At 39.8% G+C, this 22047-nt stretch overlaps 1 protein-coding gene across 1 annotated transcript in view; it reads right to left on the reverse strand.

The window, feature by feature from the left end:
* The window catches only part of psmd2 (proteasome 26S subunit ubiquitin receptor, non-ATPase 2), a 57580-nt gene extending 39868 nt beyond the window's left edge, over window positions 1-17712 (reverse strand). Inside the window, exons 1-7 of the mRNA XM_048542135.2 lie at window positions 17531-17712; window positions 9740-9796; window positions 9223-9387; window positions 6219-6340; window positions 4710-4934; window positions 3461-3619; window positions 2727-2871 (exon numbers count right to left, since the gene is read on the reverse strand). Of these exons, the coding sequence (XP_048398092.1) occupies window positions 2727-2871; window positions 3461-3619; window positions 4710-4934; window positions 6219-6340; window positions 9223-9387; window positions 9740-9796; window positions 17531-17653 (996 nt within the window). The 5' untranslated portion in view covers window positions 17654-17712. The remainder of the gene's footprint in view (window positions 1-2726; window positions 2872-3460; window positions 3620-4709; window positions 4935-6218; window positions 6341-9222; window positions 9388-9739; window positions 9797-17530) is intronic.
* Window positions 17713-22047: the final 4335 nt, after the last annotated feature.

Below are 22047 nucleotides of genomic sequence, written 5' to 3' on the forward strand. Positions count from 1 at the left end.
ACATGAACAGCATTCAGACTAGTGCTAATAAGCGAGAATTAACATCCTTGCCACAATGCCAGGCAACAGCCATCTCCAATAAGAAAGAATTCAACCATCACACCAGGACATTCAATAGTATTACTATCACTGAAATTCTCCTTATTAACATCCTGGTGGGTTACCGTTGACAACAAACTGAATGGCACCAGCCTTATAAATGCTCCATCAAATTACTCACTTCCTGATCAGAGGTATAGATAGAGTGGACAGCCAGAGACTTTTTCCTAGGATGGAGGTAGCTATTACAAGGGGGCATAGTTTTAAAGTGAGTGGAGGTAGATATAAGGGAGACAACAGAGGTAGCTTCTTTACTCAGAGAGGGGTAGGGGCGTGGAATGCATTGCCGGAGAGGGTAGTAGAGTCGGCCTCATTAGGGGCATTTAAGCGGCTTTTAGACAGGCATATGGATGATAGTATAAGGTATGGGTGGAGGTTAGATAGACCTTAGGCTTAGGGTAAAAGTTCAGCACAACATTGTAGGCTGAAGGACCTGTACTGTGCTGTACTGTTCTATGTTTCTGACTACTCAAAACCTGTCCATCAGGTGGCTGCACTTCCAACAACACTTGAAGCTCAATGCCATTCAGGACAAAGCAGAGAATTTTGACTAGTGCCCCATCAACATCTTTAACATTCACAACCTACACAACCCTGGCAGCAATGTACACAATTCACAAGATGTAACTGGTTTGTTCCTTCTTTTCCTGCTTTTTTTGAGAAGGAGCCACCAACTTGAAGAGTTCTAGTCACTGTGGTGGTGTAGCTACATCCACAGTGCCATTAGGGAGGATTCTGAGGGTGCTTACCACACAGCAGAGAGGGAATGGTAACAGAGTTCCATGTAAAGGAGTCAAAGGCTGGAAATTCTGTAGCTAGTAACTCATCTCGTGACTCCATAACTGTACATCATCTACAAGTTACAAGCCGAGCTTAATGGAATACTCCTTTTGCCTGAGTGGGTGCCTTTCCAACAGCATTCAAGAAGCTCAACACCATCTAGAGCTTACGGTTTGGAGAGCAAGTAACGCTCACACACATTTGATCTTTCCCTACTAGGTGGCAGAGGTTAGGGATTTGGAAAGCGTTGCCCACGAGCCTTGATGAGTTACCACAACGCAACGATGATGAACAGACTGCTTAATTAAATAGGCTTTGCTTAGATGGTGTAGAGCTTCTTGAATGCTGTTGGAAAGGCACCCACCCAGGCAAATGGAGTATTCCATTAAGCTCGGCTTGTAGCTTGTAGATGGTGTACAGTTATGGAGTCACGGGATGAGTTACTAGCTACAGAATTTCCAGCCTTTGACTTCTTCCTTGGTGAAGATCATCAATGCCTGGCACTTATATGGCACAAAAGCAACTTATCAGTCCAAATGTGAATGCTGTCATGGTTTTGCTAAATATGGATATGGACTATTTCAGTATCTGAGAGATTACGAACAGTGCTGAACATTATGTAATCATCAGAGAACATCCTCACTCCTGATCTTAAGATAGAGGGCTTATTGAAAAAGTAGCCAAATATGCCCTGAGCAACTCCTGTGGCTTTGTCCTTCGACTGAGATAATTGACGTCCAACACCAACAACCACCTTCCTTTGTACCACATTTCAGTCCAACTAGAAGAATTGGTTTCATTCACACTGACTTCAGTTTTGCCAAAGGTCAATCTTACACTCAGTCAAATGTTCCTCGATAACAAGGACAGTCATTTCAGGTTCAGCTCTTTTGTCCGTGTTTGGACCAATGCTGTAATGAGGTTAGGAGTTGAGATACCCCGGTGAAATCCAACGTGAGAGTTAGCGAGCAGGCAAATGTTAATTAAGTATGGCCTGACAGCACCATCAGCAATCTCTTCTAGTATTTTGCAACGACTAAGCTAATGGGAAAGCACCATTGTTAGAATGCTGTCGGGTCCTATAACGATTATAGTGCCTTCAGCAATTTCTTGATATCACATGGAGTAAATCAAACTGGCTCACTGGCAGCTCTGATGCTGGAGACCCAAGAGGAAGAATCAATAGACCACCCACTTAGGCAACTCTGAAGAAGGCTGCAAATACTTCAGCCTAATCTTCTGAAAAGATGGGGAAGGCTTGCATGTCATTGAGGAACAATTTTTGCATTAAAGGTAACTGCAATTCACTCTACCTCAGAAGACTGTGATTTCTCTTTTCCACCACAGCATTAAACTGCATGCAAAGTTTCTAAAGTTTGGGTTTAAAGGGCTTTCCTGTGAATTTCCACCCAATTGAGGGGGGGCGGGGGCGCGGCGGTGTCAGCATTCATTATCCAGAATCCCTGGCTGCCAGCAAACTAATGTAATGACCAGAATACCCTAGCGCAATTCACTATTCTCTTTAAAAGGTCTTCACACTTAATCCAAATAACCCTCAACTTAGCAGCTACCAGCAGATCCCATTTATTAAATGACTCAGTCTTGCATGCACACACACCAAAGTCAATTTAACATCAGCCAAAAAATAGTAAATATAATGTTTATCTGCCAAACTGTAGGCTCCATAACAGACAACTGTTTTCTACAAGGACATAATATTTCACATTTGTTTAAGTTCAACATGGCACCAATACGACACTGCAGAACACTTATTTTTAACTACTTATAATTTTAAAAATTTTAATAATTTTAAAAAGAAACATTTGCCAAATTAAAATGTGGTTTACCTCTCGTGCAAGGGCCAGGAAGTTGCTGTTCAACTGAACATTTGACATTATCTCTGTCAGATCTTCATAGTCTTCCACATCCTCATTTAGCTCTACGAATACACCATGGCGACCCAACATAAATGCTACCTGTTTTTGAATAACACTGTAAACCAAGATAAAGGAACAATATTAAACATTAATTTGCATGGGATCCATGGTGAGCTGGCAAGTTGGATACAAAACTAACTTAGTCATAGAAGGTTAAGGGTGGTTGTAGGGGGGTGTTTTTCTGACTGGAGGTCTACAATCAGTGGTGTTCCACAAGGCTTAGTACTGGAACCTATAGTTTATATATATTAATGACTTGGATGAAAATATAGATGGTGTGATTGGTAAGTTAAGAAACACAAAAATTGATGGAATTGTGAAAAGTGGGAAAATTTATAAAATGCTGCAGTCAGATATGGATCAGTTGGGGGTGGGGAAATGGCAGATGGCGTATTATTCAATATAATCAATTTGAAAATGTCAAGAAAAGTCAGTCGGGTAAAATACCTGAAAAATGCAAACACGTGGAAAATCATAGCTTAGTACTTTTAAATTCAAAAGGAAAATATAAACAAATTTGTTGATAAAGAATCAGCTGACAGTAAAATGTGCTACTTTCTAGTCTGTATACAACTGTTTCCACAAGGGACCTTACATGATAGACTTTAACAATTAATCAAACAGACTGGTTTAAAACAACATACACATCTTTACAGGAAGTAAAAATATCTTCAACCAATTCCATATCATTTAACATCAGTGCAAGACGCAGAGCCTCAGGATAGCGATTGAATTTTCGGAATATACTAAGAGCACATCGAAGCAATGCTGAATTCTCTGGTTCAGGAACGTAACTGACACAGCTGAAAAATTGAAGAAAAAAGCCATTTGAAGAACAAGTTTGAAATCAATACACAATAAACAAGCATGCTAAAAGTTCAAATATTTAATCACAAGGTCTGAATTTTGCAAACTAAGTAAAAGAACACCTCATAAATTGTAACAAAAAAATTCCAGCACATTCTTTCCACAAACCTAACATGTTCAATTTATTAAACATATAATGGTGGTATATATACTACAATCAAGTACAACAAAAAAGTGAAGCACATACTGGTAGAATCTAAAGTGAGTTATATAAACCTTAATGAGTTGAACTAAAACTTAGTGAGGCAACATGTGCAGCATCAATTTCTTGTGTACAAGTTCCTGTTCACCTCCTAGAGCTGTATATGCACATGAACCTGAATTTCTTAACCAATCGGCAGAGAGAAAACACTAACTTTGTAACTTGCCACTGAGATATATAAAGTCAAGTTGAAATGCTACCTGCAAGGGAAAAGGAACTAGAAGTTGTGGGAATAATCATACTGGAGTCTTCTAGCATTTAGTCCTCAATTCCAAGTCACACATTTGATGTTTATAGTTCTTTGGCTGGCAACTGTGAAGTGGAGAAGTTAACTTGGTCTGGTATAGGAGTATTTTATAGGTGTTTTTCACAAACCTGTTCAGTTGTATTTTGACACACCTCTGGATCAGGTGGGACTTGAACCTGAGCCCTCTGCTAAAAAGTAGGGATGCTACTAACATGCCAAAAAACCCTCTGGGTGTTTGTTGTAATATTGGCCAAGGAGCTGTAACATACATTATCATTGAGATGTCTCCTTATTAGCTGAATGGCAGTAACAAGTTTGTACGGATTACTAACATAAAAGTTTACAGCAAAGGCATAAGAATTAATAGAAGATACCAAGTGTAAACTTAACATAACATGACACGTTGAAACAAATTTTATTTAAAACCTTTGATCCTATTGAGGAATCTTTCATCTTTCCAATAAGGCAGAAGCTAAAACTGTGCATATTGAGCAAATTCAGCGTGTATCTAAAGCTTTACATAGGGTAACTTACAACTAATTCATGTTATAACAGTTTCAGAATCATGACAACACACCTTGTCAAATATAAGCAGACTTTAGAATATGCATTTTCATCAATATAATCTTCCAGCATATTGAGATGTTCAATCTCCATGAGGAGGTCACATGCTTCATGCTCAGCATTATGAGCCATATTATAGGGGACTACCTCTTTTACCAGAGCAAGCAGTATTTCATGCTGAGCCTTATCATTTTCATCCACTTCCTGCCATTCTTTTGCAACCTCCCCTGCCAGATGCCTAGAAAAGGAAAATAACATTAAGGTACCAAAAAACTTACCAAACAAATGATCTGACCACATTTATCAGAATAACTATAATCCCTTCCTAAATAAAACTTGTTCAATGACAGCATAGAAAAGTAACATATCCACGTATGAAAAACAGGCTTCCATCAAACCCATATAAGAAAGCATAAAAAAACATGGAATAGTCAAAATAACATGAAGGCATGTCCAGATATGGGTATCAGTTACAATTCACCAGTCAAATTGATTATGTTATTTACAATGTCTCATTCAATTCCAAACGAATGTCATGCCTATGGGCTGGATAGTCTGATGTCAACAGTACAAATGCAAGGCAAATACTGAATCATCAGGAACAGAAGCAGATTGAAAACAATAGGCAAAAAAATTCCAAGAAAAACGGAGAAAAGGATCATCAAGGAAGCCAAAAAAATGCTGTTATGCAATTTTCAAACATGAGTATATAATACAGCCTAATTATGTTATTTTCCCTCCCAGGATACCCTACTTAAGAACACGTTACTTTGAAGTGTATATTTGCTTCCCTTTTTGTATTTATTGTTGTAGCATAATTTCCAATGTTCAGTGCTCAATTAAAGATGACTGTCAGGAAGGTCCACACCTCCTTATCCTTATAAGTGACAACATAGTGCCCAACAAGACATACAAAATGAAATGCCTTTTTCAAAGGGTCAGATGTGCCTATGGTCCTTTGTAGACTATGACTAAGTACTTATATCAGCAGCTTGAACATTGCACACTACAGGAGAAAATGGTAGAGTGTCAAAGAAAAACTCAAATATTTTCAATTCTCAAGTTTCCTCCCTCTTAAGATAATTACATTTATGTAGCACACTATCACAGCACTAAAATTATCCAAAGATTTTCATTATGATTTACTCTGAAGTATGACTGTCATTTCTTTACAAGGCAAATACTAGCTATTTTGTACATCGAGAACCCTTGAGTGAATAGCCACATTTAAAAAAGAATTACAGATGTTTAATAACAAATAAAGCAGTCCTGTCCTATCAGGTTGTAATAATTTTTTACAAAGGAAATTTAGCTCAAGTTACACTGTTAGTAGGCAGTATGCTTTAACTTTATCCTTCTAGAATAACCAGTTTGTCCCATTATCATTGCACGAGTTTAAAATTTTTAGTTTAGCTGCATTCATACAACATATGCCTTTCAAAATAGTTTACTCATCAAAGAACAAAAATTATATAATATCCTCAACCTACTTTGTAACCTATTCAACATTGGTAAAACGCACCTGACATATTCATGTCCCCATGATGCCAGTTCTTCCTGAGATCCCTGAAGCCTATATTTCAGACATTCACGGTCTCCACTCATAGTCATGGCTAATACTGACACAATGTCAGCACAAAATCGCTGCAAGAGAAAAAGGGCTTCCACTTTATTTAACATTCTGACTTTTCTCTGAAATTTACAATTCAAATAGTTCCTTGAACGACAGGAATGGAGGTTGAGGAAAATATGTTATTTCAACTTACAGAATATAATGTATTAATGCTTTATTTCTGATAAGGTAGGTTCTACAGAACCCAAGTAGAATTTCTATATTGGCTGTATTAGGAAGCGTAGATTCACTTAATGTTGTTTAACTGGCAAGTTACACGTTCACTAACTATACTACCAAAGAATTACTTAATCCAAAATTCCCTATTTTAAAAAGCCCAAGTTATGTTTTCTCCCTCCATATACTGCATGCTCAATTAATGGAAATGCTCCCTTAATGACACTGTTCATTTACACCCTTACATCTTCTACCTGCCTAATATTTCCATTAACCTCTCTACAGCTTTCTAATATATTTCTTAGGTTTACAAATCTGCTACTTTCACCCCTTCACCCAGGAATAAACATTCTATATACATACAAAACAAAAGCAAACCAGCATAGATTCAAGTATCAAATATCATTGTAAAGCTTTAGGAAAATTAAACTAAATTAATATGAAATATTCAAAACTGAGCTGTCACAAAATAAAAGTTATACGTGCAATACAGACTTCTTCAGCTGCTGTCAGAACTACTGAATTTCTCCAAAAGTTTCAAGCTATGCTTTTTGCATTTGAGAGAGTATTCTGATTTGTGGAAAAGTAGGAATAACATTTCCAAGATACAAGAGCAACAGACAGGAATGAGAATGATGTAATCTAGCGGGTTCTGAGAAGATTTGTAGCTCAGGTTGAGTTTCTGGATGTGAGTTTGCTCGCTGAGCTGGAAGGTTAGTTTTCAGACGTTTCGTCACCATTCTAGGTAACATCATCAATGAGCCTCTGATGAAGCGCTGGTGTTATTGTCCCGCTTTCTATTCATCTGTTTAGGTTTCCTTGGCTTGGTGATGTCATTTCCTGCATTGGTGATGTCATTTCCTGTTCTTTTTCTCAGGGGATGGTAGATTGGTTCCAAATCAATGTGTTTGTTGATGGAGTTCCCGTTGGAATGCCACGCTTCTAGGAATTCTCGTGCGTGTCTTTGTTTGGCTTGTCCTAGGATGGATGTGTTGTCCCAATCAAAGTGGTGTCCTTCCTCATCTGTATGTAAGGATACGAGTGATAGTGGGTCATGTCGTTTTGTGGCTAGTTGATGTTCATGTATCCTGGTGGCTAGCTTTCTGCCTGTTTGTCCAATGTAGTGTTTGTCACAGTTCTTGCAAGGTATTTTGTAGATGACATTCGTTTTGCTTGTTGTCTGTACAGGGTCTTTTAAGTTCATTAGCTGCTGTTTTAGTGTGTTGGTGGGTTGGTGGGCTACCCTGATGCCAAGAGGTCCGAGTAGTCTGGCAGTCATTTCGGAAATGTATTTGATGTAGGGGAGAGTGGTTATGGTTTCTGGGCCTGTTTTGTCTCTGTTTGTTTGGGTTTGTTGCTGAGAAATCGGCGGACTTTGTTCATTGGGTACCTGTCCTTTTTGAATACGCTGTATAGGTGATTTTCTTCTGCTCTTCGTAGTTCCTCTGTGCTGCAGTGTGTGGTGGCTCGTTGGAATAATGTTCTAATGCAGCTTCATTTGTGGGTGTTGGGATGGTGGCTCCTGTAGTTCAGTGTTAGAATATTATTCCAATACTGAACTACAGGAGCAACCATCCCAACACCCACAAATGAAGCTGCATTAGAACATTATTCCAACGAGCCACCAAACACTGCAGCACAGAAGAACTATGAAGAGCAGAAGAAAATCACCTATACAGCATACTCAAAAAGAACGGGTACCCAATGAACACAGTCCGCCGATTTCTCAGCAACAAACCCAAACAAACAGACAAAACGGGCTCAGAAACCATAACCACTCTCCCCTACATCAAAGGCATTTCCGAAATGACTGCCAGACTACTCGGACCTCTTGGCATCAGGGTAGCCCACAAACCCACCAACACACTAAAACAGCAGCTAATGAACTTAAAAGACCCTGTACAGACAACAAGCAAAACGAATGTCATCTACAAAATACCTTGTAAGAACTGTGACAAACACTACATTGGACAAACAGGCAGAAAGCTAGCCACCAGGATACATGAACATCAACTAGCCACAAAACGACATGACCCACTATCACTCGTATCCTTACATACAGATGAGGAAGGACACCACTTTGATTGGGACAACACATCCATCCTAGGACAAGCCAAACAAAGACACGCACGAGAATTCCTAGAAGCGTGGCATTCCAACCGGAACGCCATCAACAAACACATTGGCTCCAAATCATTCTACCATCCTCTGAGAAAAAGAACAGGAAATGACATCACCAAGCCAAGGAAACCTAAACAGATAAATAGAAAGTGGGACATAACACCAGCGCTTCAGCGGAGGCTCACTGATGATGTTACCTAGAATGGTGACGAAACGTCTGAAAACTAACCTTCCAGCTCAGCGAGCAAACTCACATCCAGAATGATGTAATCTGTTAGCAGTCAGGTCAGTATTTTGGACAAATATTTTTAACACCAGGAAGTGTGGAATCTTTACTACTGCATTCACATAGCCTGTGTGATGGACTAAGTAGACCACAACAGGATAGCTAAATTCACCACTCAAATTTAAAATCAGAAAATGACTTAATAATCTTATCGGTGATCAAGTTTAACTCATTTCATGGTGCATCTTGAAAATACATTTCAAAATGCTTACATCATAGGAGACAATTACAAGTTATGACAGCTAAGTACAGCAAGCTTCTCACTCACGCAGTGGAAATATCTAAATTATTTCAATAGACCAGATGTGATATTGTTGAACAAAGGGTTACCTTATTTTCTCCTGGTGGCATTTTTTCATAGATTTCTTTAAGCTTTTCATAATGTGGTCGAAGGAATTTAAGAGGTTTAGGGACAGATGTCATGGATGTTGTGGATGAACGAATCTGCCTCCTGAGCTCCTCCAAAGCTGCCCGATAAAGCTTTGTGTCAGGTTCCTAGTAAGAAGTTAAAATCGTCCTGACTTAGGAAGGGGGTTGCAGCAAGTGTTGTTTTAAACTAACATTTACAGTTCTACTCAAGGTGACTTCTATCTCAAGTTGCAAAGTACACATGTTGGATTCAAAGAAATTAAAGTATCAAAAACATTTAAGAGGGTTACTTGGTGAATAAAGGAATTTTGCAAATTTCAGCAAAACATAGTATGAGAACAGATCTTTACACGTTTGTCTCCAAAGTTAGTTATTTAAAACTTTACCATCAGGCATTTTAAAACTGCAAAAATGGGGACACAATTCACTGGTGGTGAACCAACCGAAGCAAAAGGGGAACAAAGTAAAAGTAACTTACACTCAGCCTTTCTACAAGCATCTCTAGCTCTTCCTGTAGCTGCTTATCTTCGTCAGACTAAAAAGAAATGAAATCAAGAATGGAAAATTTGCACACAAATGTTTTTATGTTTGTAAGTTTGACTTATTAAAGACCATACATTGGATGCATTGCAAAGAAAGAGAATTTAGTTCATAGCTAACATTAGGAAAAATCAAATTCATTGTGGAATTTCATAATGTTTACAGTAGATTTACTCAAGATGTTCTAAATGCTAGTAAATTTGAACAGAATATATAGTGATGCATTATCACTTTCCCAAAGAGCTGAGTTGAACAAATGTTACAATGTGAGCTTACTTCACTTTAAACTGTTTTTCAACATTGTATTCACACTACACATCTGTACAACCAAAATCCAACTGTGAACTGTCGATCTGCAATAGTTTGAACGTGCGATCTTACTTGTTTACTACGCCTTCTTAACTCCCACCGATCTCAAATGAAAATCTTAGTCCATGGAAGATACTAAAACACAACACTATAACGTTCTCAAGATCATCTACTTGGATGTTACTTTAATCAGCCTTTTCATTCAAGATTGGCGTCCACCCAGACATCACCGTATTCCATTAGTGCTTCTTGTGCAAAGTGATATTATCTGTTTGACGTCACATGAATGCCGAGGATGAGAAGAGTGCCTGTTCCCTCACATAGCTAAGCTGTGACATTACATACCAAGTGGACCATTTGCAGACTGGTGAGTCTATACTGAAGACTGCTGTGTTCTTGGGGCTATTAGTACTTTAAAAGCCATTCAGACATCCTAGATTTCCTTCTCTGCAAAATGGCACAATTCTCTCGTGGCTGAGGTACCAATCCACAACCTACTGGTCTTTAGTTCAAATACATGGTATGCCATGAGGCTACGAGCCTGATATTCCACACCACTGGTTGAAAGAAAGCTACGAGCACAACAAGGGATGTGCTCATTATCTTTTCTAGTATCGGAAAACGAAGAAACATCACAGAATTGAGCTCCAAATCCATTAAGCATTTCAACTGGTCGTAATAGTTCAGTCAGTTTTCATGCGATCTCGCGGCCTAAGAAAATCACGCAATAACAGTGCCATTTAAAGTAATGGAGATGGAAGGCATTATAGCCAATACAGGTAGGGAAAGTTCGCATTCTACAAGTATCATTCTATAATTCTTCAACTAAATTACTGTTGAAGAAATATGGATTGTATCGGAACCAACTGTACAAAAATACCTCAAAATAATTTGGATTTTTTTGCAGAAATTATACATCTCTGGACTTGGTTTACTTTGGGGCACAAGAAAAGGACAGATGAGAAGCTGTGAAATTCAATGAAAATATTGCATAAAATTGTAATAAAATGCGGGAATAATGCTGAGTGTTTCAAAGATGTAAAATGGCCTGGAGAGAAAGAATATCTGTAATTAATGTCTTATGATAGATTTTCAGTTTTAGTTGACTTTTAGCATTCAGACATCAATAGAATCACAATTTAAAATATATCCTTCTAATAAGAAAGCTGGATAGTAAGAGACTAAAGGAATAAAATCAAATATAGTGCATGTAAGACCCAGTTTTCACAGCAGAAGACACTAACAGCATTCCAGAATTACTAAATATCCAAAGGACAAAAGAAGGAATGAAAATAAATACAATATCACTGGAGAAAGTAAGCTATGGCAATCTGTAACTGGCAGTGTGCCACAGAGATCAGTGTTGCATCCAAAATTATTTACAGTACATGAGGCCAGAAAAGACCGATAAATATCCTGGGCTTCATGGGATGAATCCTAAGATAGGAAAGGTAGTGGCTTCCGAGGTAGTGGATAAACTGGTATTAATCATCAAGGAATCCTAAGACTCTGGAAAAGTTCCAAAGGATTGGAAAACTGTCAATGCAACACTTTCATTTAAAGAGGCAAGGAGACAAAAAAACATATCTATAGGCCAGTAATCTTAATATCTGTTATTGGGAACATAGTAGAGTCTGTTATCGAGAATGTAACATCAAAGCATTTAGAAATACATAATATATTCAAGCAGAGTCAACCTGGCTTCACAGAAGAAAAATTATGCCTGACAAATTTACTAGATTTCTTTGAGAAAGTAATAGAGCAGGATAGATTAAGGGGAAGCAGTGGATTAATATACCGTATTTGAATTTTCAGAAGGCATTTAATGAGGTGCCACACATTAGGCTATTTAATGAGACAACTGCCCAAGATGTTGGATGTAGTATATTGACATGAGTAGAAGATTTGTTAACGAGTTGGGATGATGGGGGTATTTTCAGGTTGGCAATCTGTAACTGGCAGTGTGCCACAGAGATCAGTGTTGCATCCAAAATTATTTACAGTACATACTGACAGCTTGAATGAGGAAATGTACTATAGCCAAGTTTGCAGATGACACAAAAATAAGTGAAAAAGCAGTGGTAAGGCTGACATAAAGTCTGCAGCACAACACAGACAGGCTAAGTAACAGACGGGATATAATGTGGGAAATGAGAAGTTATACACTTTGGCAGGAATAGGGGAGCTCAATATTATTTAAATGGACAGAAACTGCACAAAGCTACAAAGCAGAGGGGCTTGGGAGACCTTGTTCCTGAATCACATAGAACTAGCATGCAAGTTCATAGGGTAAGAGAGAAAATAAGTGGCCTTTATTTTAAAGCGTATAGAGTATAAAAGAAAGGAATGTTGCTAAAACTGTACAAGGCACTAGTCAGGCCACAGCTGGAATACTGCAAACAGTTTTGGGTACCTTATCTAAAGAGAGATCTAATGGCATTGGAGACAATCCAGAGAAAGTGGACTAGGCTGGTAGAGCCAGAGAGTTATACAGGACGGAAACAACCCTTTCGGTCCAACCAGCCCATGCCAACCATATTCCCAAACGAAACTATTCCCACCTGCCTGCTTCTGGCCCATATCCCTCCAAACCTTTCCTATTCATGTATCCATCCAAATGTCTTTTAAATGTTGTAACTGTACCTGCATCCACCAGTTCCTCAGGACGGTCATTCCATCTGCAAACCACCCTCCATGTAAAAGATTTGCCTCATGTCTTTTTTAAATGTCTGTCTTCTCACCTTTAAAATATGGCCCGTAGTCTTGAAATTTCCCAATTTACGGAAAAGACAACTACCAACTACTCTATCTTCACTTCTCATTATGTTATAAACTTCTGTATGGTCACCTGTCAACACCCAAGCTAAACTGAACAAAGTCTCAGCCTATTCTGCACTTCTTTATAACTCAAACCTTCCATACCTGACAACATACTGGTAAATCTCTTCTGAATCCTCGGCAGCGCGATAACATCGTTCCTGGACAACCAGAACTGGGTACATTCCAATGTCCTGACAAACCTCAACATAACGTCCCAACTCCTATACTCAAAAAAGCTGAGTAATGAAAGCAATCGTGCCAAAAGCCTTTTTAACTCTCCTGTCAATATGTGATGCAAACTTTAAAGAATTATGTACCTGCATCCTTAGGCCCCTCTGTTATACAACACTACCCAAGGCCCTACCATCAAATTGTATAAGCCCTACCCTGTTTGCTGTACCAAAACGCAATGCTTCACATTTATCCAAATTGAATACTATATGCATTTCTTCAACACACTGACCCATTTGATCAAGATCCCTTTATAATCTTCGAAAACCTTCATTGTCTTCAATGATGCCTCTGATGAAGGGTCTAGGCCCGAAACGTCAGCTTTTGTGCTCCTGAGATGCTGCTTGGCCTGCTGTGTTCATCCAGCCTCACATTTTATTATCTTGTCTTCAATGCTACCTATTTTGGTGTCATCCACAAATTTACAAACTGTGCCTTCTATGTTCTCATCCGAAACATTTATGTAACTGACAAACAAAACAGGGGTGGCACAGTGGTTGGCACTGCTGCCTCACAGCACCAGGAACCTAGATTCAATTCCAGCCTCGGGTGATCGCCTGTGTGGAGTCTGCACGTTCTTTCTGTGTCCGTGTGTGTTTCCTCCCACAATCCAAAGGTGTGCGGGTTAGGTGGATTGGCTAAATTGCCCATAGTTCCAGAGTGTCAAAGTTTGGTGGGTTAGCCATAGGAAATGTTGGGCTACAGGGACGAGGATAGTTCTGGGTGGGATGTTTTTCTGAGGGCTGGTGTAAACTTCTTGGGCCAAATGGCCTGTTTCCACACTGTCAGGATTCTATGAAAAGCGAACCCAGAACCAAACCCTGTAGAACACAGCTGGTTACAGGTTGCTGGTCTGCAAAGCAACCCTCCACAATTATTTTGTCTTTTGCCATTTAGCCAATTGGCCTAACTTTACTAATCAGTCTACCATGCAGAATCTTGTCAAAGACTTTACCAAAATCCGAAAGCATCTACTGCTCTTCCATCAATCTTTTTGCCAACTTCCTCAAAGAACGCAATCAAGTTTATGGGACACGAGTTTCCTCACACAAAACTATGCTGACTATGCCTAATTAATTTTTGCCTCTCTAAATGTCCATAAAATCTTATATAACCACCTCCAACTGACTCACACGTCTACAGTTCCCTGGTTTCTCCTTACAACCTTTCTTAAACAAGGTACAACATTAGCTACCCTCCAATCATCAGGCACCTCACCCATAATTATACACGATACAAATATTTCTGCAAGAGGTCTTGTAATTTTGTCCTTTACTTCCAACAACATGCTGGGACACATTAGATCAGATCTTGAAGATTTATCTGCCTTTATATTCTCTAAGACCTCTCCAGCTTCCGCTTTTGCACTGTGAACTGTTATTAAAACATCAAAATTTTATTTCTCTGCATTCTCTAGACTCCATTTCTTCTTCAACAGTAAAAAACTGATGTGAAATATTCATTTAGTATCTCTCCCAGCTCCTGGAGTTCAACACAAAGATGGCCACCTTGATCTTTAAGAGGTTCTACCCACTCCCTAGTTACCCTCTTGCTCTTAATGTATTTGTAGAACCTCCTTGGATTATCCTTAACCTTATCTGCCAATGCAAACTCATATTCCCTCTTTGCCTCCCTGATTTCTCTCTTAAGAATGCCCCTACACTCTTTATAGTGATTAAGAGATTCAATTGAACCAAAAATGATGCCAAGTAGAGTGGGATTGTCTTATGAATTCAGGTTAAGTATATTGGGTCCATACTGACTGGAACATAGAAGACTGAGAGGCAACCTTATTGAAACATATAAGATACTTAAGAGGACTTGACAGGGTAGATGTGGAACAGTTGATTCCCCTTGTGGAAGAACCTAAGACCAGAGAGCATTACCTCAGAATAAGGGGTCATACATTTAAGACAGATAAGAGAAAGAACTTCTCCCAAGGGTTGAGAATCTGTGGAATTCTTTATTACAGAGGGTTGTTAAGGTTGGATCATTCAATATTTTCAAGACTGATGTAGACAGATTTTAAATCAGCAAAGGAATCATGGGTTATAGGGAAGAGATAGGAAAGTAAGTAGTGTTGTGGATATCATTTCAGTAATGATCGCATTGATTGGTACAGCAGACTTGATGGGCTGAATGGTCTACTTATGGTCTCAAGTCATTAGACCAAAATGTTTCTTTTCTTGTATTAGCTCTAAATATCAATAATATTGGCACACTTGATTCAACCTACTCAACAGCTAAAGTTTCATGGATAAGTTTATTTGCATGGCAACCAATTTATTAAACTTCCAGTGGACAGAGGAAATATGCCATGAAAAAAAAAGACTGAGGAAACATTTAGGCACATTTAGTCTATATGCCATTCAATAAGTGCTGTCTTGAAGTTTAGTTTAATGTTCAGACAGCATACTTAGAAAACAAAGTCTTACACAATCAATGTTATTTGGTCAGTCATGCCATTTTGCCTTGTGAAAGCTGTCCAATTTAGTCCCATGCCCATTCTTTCACTATTAGTACAGAAATTTGTCCTCTTCAAGTATGACCAACTTTTGAACATTCCTACAGACTCCCATTTGAACTTTTTGGGGATTACAATCAAGAATCTCAACTACTATCTTTGGGGGGGAAAAAAAAAAAATCGATCTTTAATTTGTTTAGTTCTTTTCGCAATCATTTTATATCTATGATCTTTGACAATCAATTAACTGTCAGAAGCTATGTTTCATCCAATTACAAAAAGCATTAATCAGTTATCTCCTTGATATAGTCAGCACTCGATGAACAATCCCAGTTACTCCAATCTGTCCAACTAGCCCAAAGTTGATCATCCCCTCCATCAACCTGGTAAACCTTGATTCCTTCAGATCCTTCCTAAAAAAAGGAGCGATACTCAGAATTATGCACAACAGGTGAGCAGAAACAAGGATTTTAAAAGACTTAGCATGACTTTCTTGCTTTTGTATTCAATGTCCTAATTTTCAAAGCCAAATAAGCCATATACTTTCAAAGATTGACAGACATGGATCATAAAATCCCTCTGTTAATGACCCCCACAGAATGGTCCCATTCTGAGTATAGTGCCTCTTGTTTCTCCCAAGGTACATTACTGCATACAAATTTACTTTACTTGCCATGAGCCAGTCCATTTCACAGGTTTCAATATTCTCCACAACGTATTGCTATCCTTCTCACTATCTGCCACACTGCCAAGTTTTATATAATTCAAAAACTTGAGAATTTTAAGTGAAAGTAATGGTTGGTCTGTTAGTCATGATGGTAACAGAAACAACTTCTGGCAATGAACCAAAACTTCTTTTACATTATCTTTATGCAGACAGTTTCTGATGCTATGCTGCAAAGCAAATACGATAAGCTTGCTTTGATTGGCATTTAGTGAGGTCTTTTTAAAAACACAGGTGTTCCAGGCAAATCTGGCAAGTTCATACTCAAACTTCCAGTTGTACATAAAAATATCATCCAGTTTAAGCTTTAACCATGCAATATGAAAACAGCTCATCTGCATTAAACAGTTCATATCAAATCTGAAAGCAATGGCTCCCAAGCTTGGGTGAACTGAAATAACAACTGGGACGAGTCTCCTGTCCTTGAAAACTGTCCTTTTTGCCCAGCTGAACTCCCAATTATAGGACTATTCTGCTTTTCTAAAATCATGCGGGGAAGGAGGACTTATTATGATGAATATACAGTTAGTGGAGGAGACGGGTTAGTAAGTGATAAATGGCAGGCGCCATGGTATGACAACAAATACTTTTCACTGTATATTTTTCTATTTAAAAATACAACTGGCAATAAATGAATATTCTATTCTGAATTCAAGATCGGCAGGGAAGGGTTACAATAATACATCTTCTGCCACTGGGGAATAAGGAGGGTTTAGCTAAAAAGCTTATGAAGGCCAACGATAAAAATTATTGTATGTTTCATGCCATTTCAAACGCACTCGAATTTTGCTGGAGTGGGAGAAGCAAACTGCAGAACCACACAAGTTAAATGAGTTTTATTTTGAAGACATGTTTTACATATACTGGAATCCACACGAAACTGCGATCTCTGCAACTGTAAACACAACGTCTAAGCTGAAGTGCTGAGTGTTTGGGAGAGAAGTGTTTAAGGGGGGAGGAGGAAGGAAGACGGTGTTGGGTGCGGGGCGGGGGTAAAGAGTGTCGGTGTGGACAGTGTTGGGTATGTTGGTGAAGTGATAGCGGCGGGTGCGTGGGTTGGGAAAAGAGCGTGAAGGCCTCAGCCTGACTCCAGGTCCCGAGCCTCCGTGACTCTGCAGGAACCGGCATCATGCTGCCGGCCACACAGTGAACCGCCCAAACAACGCCCGCAGTGCCATTACCAACTCCTGTTCCTTGTCTTCGTTCTCTTTCTTGTCCTTTGCCCCCGCCGCCTTATCCTCGCCTTTCCGCGGTGGCGGCATCACCTGCTGCTGCTTCTGCTGGCCTTTCTTCGAGTTCTCCATGACGCCGCGCAGCTCCACACCCGCAGAACGCCGGGAAACCCCACCCACCGGCAACGTCACCGAGCCACGGCAACCGGCGGGCACCAAATCGCGATCTCGCCACAGCCGCTTCAAAACACCCGTCGCCCCGCCACCCCTCCCCCACCCCAAAGCACACATAGTATGGTTACATTCGAAACATCGAATCTGTCACTGACCATTTTCAACAAGAACATTTCAGCTTGTACTGTGCTCCTGCCTTTTCACTTTAAACTTGCACATGATTCCTTATTAAATAACCTTCCAAACAGTAGACCACTTCCAACGAGAAGGACAAGGGCAGCAGATATATGGGATCACCAGCACCCACAGGTTCCCCTTCAAACCTCTCACCACCCTGGCTTGGAAACATATCACTGTTCCTTCACTGTTGCTGGGTCAAAATCCTGGCATTTCCTCACTAAGAGCATAATCGGTCAACCTACAGCACATGGACTGCAGCAGTTCACCACCATCTTCTCAAGGGCATCGAGGGACAGGCAACAAATGTTGGCTGGTTAGCGATGCCCATATCCCACAGATGAATAAAAAAGCTCTCTTATGAATATGCCTTTGCCATACTGTCAGAAACAGCATTCCAGGCCCTAACCATTTGCAGGATGAAAATGTCTTTACACATGAATTACGTTCAATCTTTCATGAGTGAACATAGAATATTACAGCACAGCACAGGCCCTTCGGCCCTCGATGTTGTGCCAACCTGTCATACCGATCTCAAGCCCATCTAACCTACACTATTCCATGTACGTCCATATGCTTGACCAATGATAACTTAAATGTACTTAAAGTTGGCGTATCTACTACCGTTGTAGGCAAAGCGTTCCATTCCCTTACTACTCTCTGAGTAAAGAAACTACCTCTGACATCTGTTCTATATCTTTCACCCCTCAGTTTAACGCTATGCCCCCTCGTGCTCGCCGTCACCATCCTAGGAAAAAGGCTTTCCCTATCCACCCTATCTAACCCTCTGATTATTTTATATGTTTCAATTAAGTCACCTCTCAACCTTCTTCTCTCTAACGAAAACAGCCTCAAGTCCCTCAGCCTTTCCTCGTAAGATCTTCCCTCCATACCAGGCAACATCCTAGTAAATCTCCTCTGTACCCTTTCCAAAGCTTCCACATCCTTTTTATAATGCAGTGACCAGAACTGTACGCAATACTCCGAGTGCGGCGCACCTGAGTTTTGTACAGCTTCACCATAACCTCTTGGTTCCGGAACTTGATCCCTCTACTAATAAAAGCTAAAACACTGTATGCCTTCTTAACAGCCCTGTCAACCTGGGAGGCAACTTTCAAGGATCTGTGTACATGGACACCGAGATCTCTCTGCTCATCTTGACTACCAAGATCCTTACCGTTAGCCCAGTGCTTTGCCTGTATGTTCCCTGAGTTGGAATATTGTCTTCTTGTTTGTCTATATTTTGAATGCCTCAATGAGATCTCCACTTGGTTCTCTCTTCCCAGAAGAAAACAGTCTTAAATTCTCCAATCCATCTTCATAACTGAAATTCCTCACTGCTGGAACCATCCTCAACTGCATCTTGTGCATCCTCTCTAATGCCTTCAACTCTTTCCTAAAATACAATGTTCAGAATTGTACATGATACTTCAGATAAGACTGAAACAGTTTGTCATAATTGCATTACTTTTGTATTCTGTGCCTCTGTTGATAATGTTAAGGAATTCACATGACTATTTAATCACTTTTTCGTGTTGTCCTGCTACTTTCAGTGATGTGTATTCATATACCTTCAGGTGTTAACAAGGTGTAGAGCTGGATCAACACAGCAGGCCAAGCATCATCAGAGGAACAGGAAAGATGACGCTTCAGGTATACACCCTTCCTGCTCCTCTGATGCAGCTTGGTCTTCTGTGTACATCCAGCTCTGCATCTTGTTATCTCACCTTCAGGTATTTTTGTTTTCAAATCTCCTTTAGAATTGCACACACACTTTATGTTGCCTCTCCTCAATCTTCCAACCAGTATGGTGTCATCAGTCGTAGCAGCTTCGGCTCTGGATTTTGGAATTTGAGCGGAAGCTGGTGTCATCCACGAAGGTCAGATGTGATCATCCTATGATTTAAGGATACACATGGAGACAGGGAAAGGGTAATCATGGGCAAAAAGAAACAGGTAGGTAGCGAGGTGTCCCCTGAGGACATCCCATTTTCCAACCAGTGTTCAGTTTTGAATACAATGAAGGTAATAGCTCCACTGTGGGTACAGCCAGACCCAAGTCTGCAGAAGGTGGCAGCCTAGTGTATTATTGCAGCGCTGTTAACCTGGAGACACAGATAATGTTCTGATGACCTGGGTTCGAATACCACCATGGCAAATGATGGAACTTCAATTCAATACAATCTGGAATTAAGAGTCTAATGATGATCACAAATCCACCGCTGATTGTTGGAAAAACCTGTCTGCTTCACTAGAAATGTCATCTTTAACTGGTCTGGCCTATATGTGGCTTCAGACCAATGTAGTTGACTCTTAACTGACATCAGGGCAATAAATGCTGGCTGAACCAGTGGTGCTGCCATCCCTTGAATAAATTAACAAAATGTGTGGCTTTACAGGGAAGTACCAGGAAGACTAGTAGAGCAATAGTAGTAGGGGTTAGGGGAAGAGATGGATATTTTTGTGATCACAAACCTAATTATAGGATAGTATATTGCATCCTGGTATCAGGGTCATGGATATCACTGAGCAATTGCAGAATATTCTGGAGAGAAGGGTAAGCAAACGGAGATAATGGTCCATGTTGGTACCAATGACACAAATAGAAATATGGATGAGTTCCTATGTGCAGAGCTTAAAGAGTTCAGAAAGAGATTAAAAAGCAGGACCTCAAAGATAGAATCTCCAGATTACTCCCAGAGCCATGTGTTACTGAGCACAGAAACGGAAGGTTAAAGCAGGTGAAAGAGTGGCTGGAAAGAGTGTGCAGGATGTAGGGCTTAAGATTTCTGAGGTGTTGGTATCATTTGTTTGGGGGGTGGGGGAGGTGGGTGTGTGTTGGTGGTGGTGACCTAAGCAGGATGTTATGCATCTCAGTGATAAGATAACAAAGTGTGAAGCTGGATGAACACAGCAGGCCAAGCAGCATCTCAGGAGCACAAAAGCTGACGTTTCGGGCCTAGACCCTTCATCAGAGAGGTCTAGGCCATGTATTCTTACTGGGAGGTTTGCTTGTTCTGTCAGGGAGAGTTTAAACTAGTTTGACAGGGGAAAGGGAGCCTGAGGATGAATTCAGATGAGACAAAATCAAAAATGGATTCCATTTACAGAAATGCGTAAAATTAGTGAATTATTTGGGAAGAGAGTGGAAGCAAAGGTTAGAAAATTTTAAAACATGTTTTGCAACACTGAAGGGTACATCAGTGCGGGGAGTTTAGCAAATAAAACGGACAAGTTGATGGCGCATAGAAACGTGGCAGTATGATATCATAGCTGTTACAGAAACATGGTTTTAAAGAGGGACAGGAATGACAGCCTAATGGTCCTGTTAACAGAGGCTTTCAATCAAGATAGAGAGGGGTGTAAAAAAGGAGGCAGCATTGAGGGAACAATTAGAGTTGTGAGAAGCAATGATATGCTAGAAAAATCATTTCATTATCCTTCGAAAAAATCACAATAGTGCTGAATGACAAAAATGGAGTTGTCACATTTTTAGTATTATTCTATAGACCCCCAAACATCTGGAGGGAGATAGAAGAACAAATATGTATGCTGATGTTTGAGAAAAGGAAAAATAATAGAGCAGTAATATTAGAGGATGTTAAGTACCTCATATTAACTGCGAATTTTTTTAGTTTAAAAGGAATAAATGGAACAGAATTCATGAAGTGCATTCAGACGAATTAGTTTGGCCAGTATATAACAAGTCCAACAAAAGAATGTATAATTCTGAACTTGCTTTTAGGAAATTAAGCAGCTCAGGCAGAAGGAGTGGCATTGGGAGAGCATTCGAGTGGTCGTGATTAGGATTTTTTTAGTTTAAACATAATTATGGAAAATGACAAACATTGAGCAGGTGGTAAAGTTCTCAATTGGGATAAGTTCTAGGGGGATGTACAAAAGTGGACTAGAAACAGCTTCTTGAAAGTAAATCAGCAGTAAAGACACAAGGTAATACAGACCATAAAATATAGAAGCAGAATTAGAATTCTCAGGCTACTGAGTCTGCGCCTTCATTTGATTATGACTTGAATTCCATGGCTGTCTGCACAATTTGTTCCACAGATTAACCACTATCTGGCTGAAAAAAATTCTCTTCATCTCAGTTCCAAAGAGTCATCCTTTCACTCTGAGGCTGTGCCCTCAGGTTCTAATCTCTCTTACTAGTGGAGATG

This window comes from Stegostoma tigrinum, chromosome 14, assembly GCF_030684315.1.
Source record: "Stegostoma tigrinum isolate sSteTig4 chromosome 14, sSteTig4.hap1, whole genome shotgun sequence".
In the NCBI taxonomy this organism is placed as follows: domain Eukaryota; kingdom Metazoa; phylum Chordata; class Chondrichthyes; order Orectolobiformes; family Stegostomatidae; genus Stegostoma; species Stegostoma tigrinum.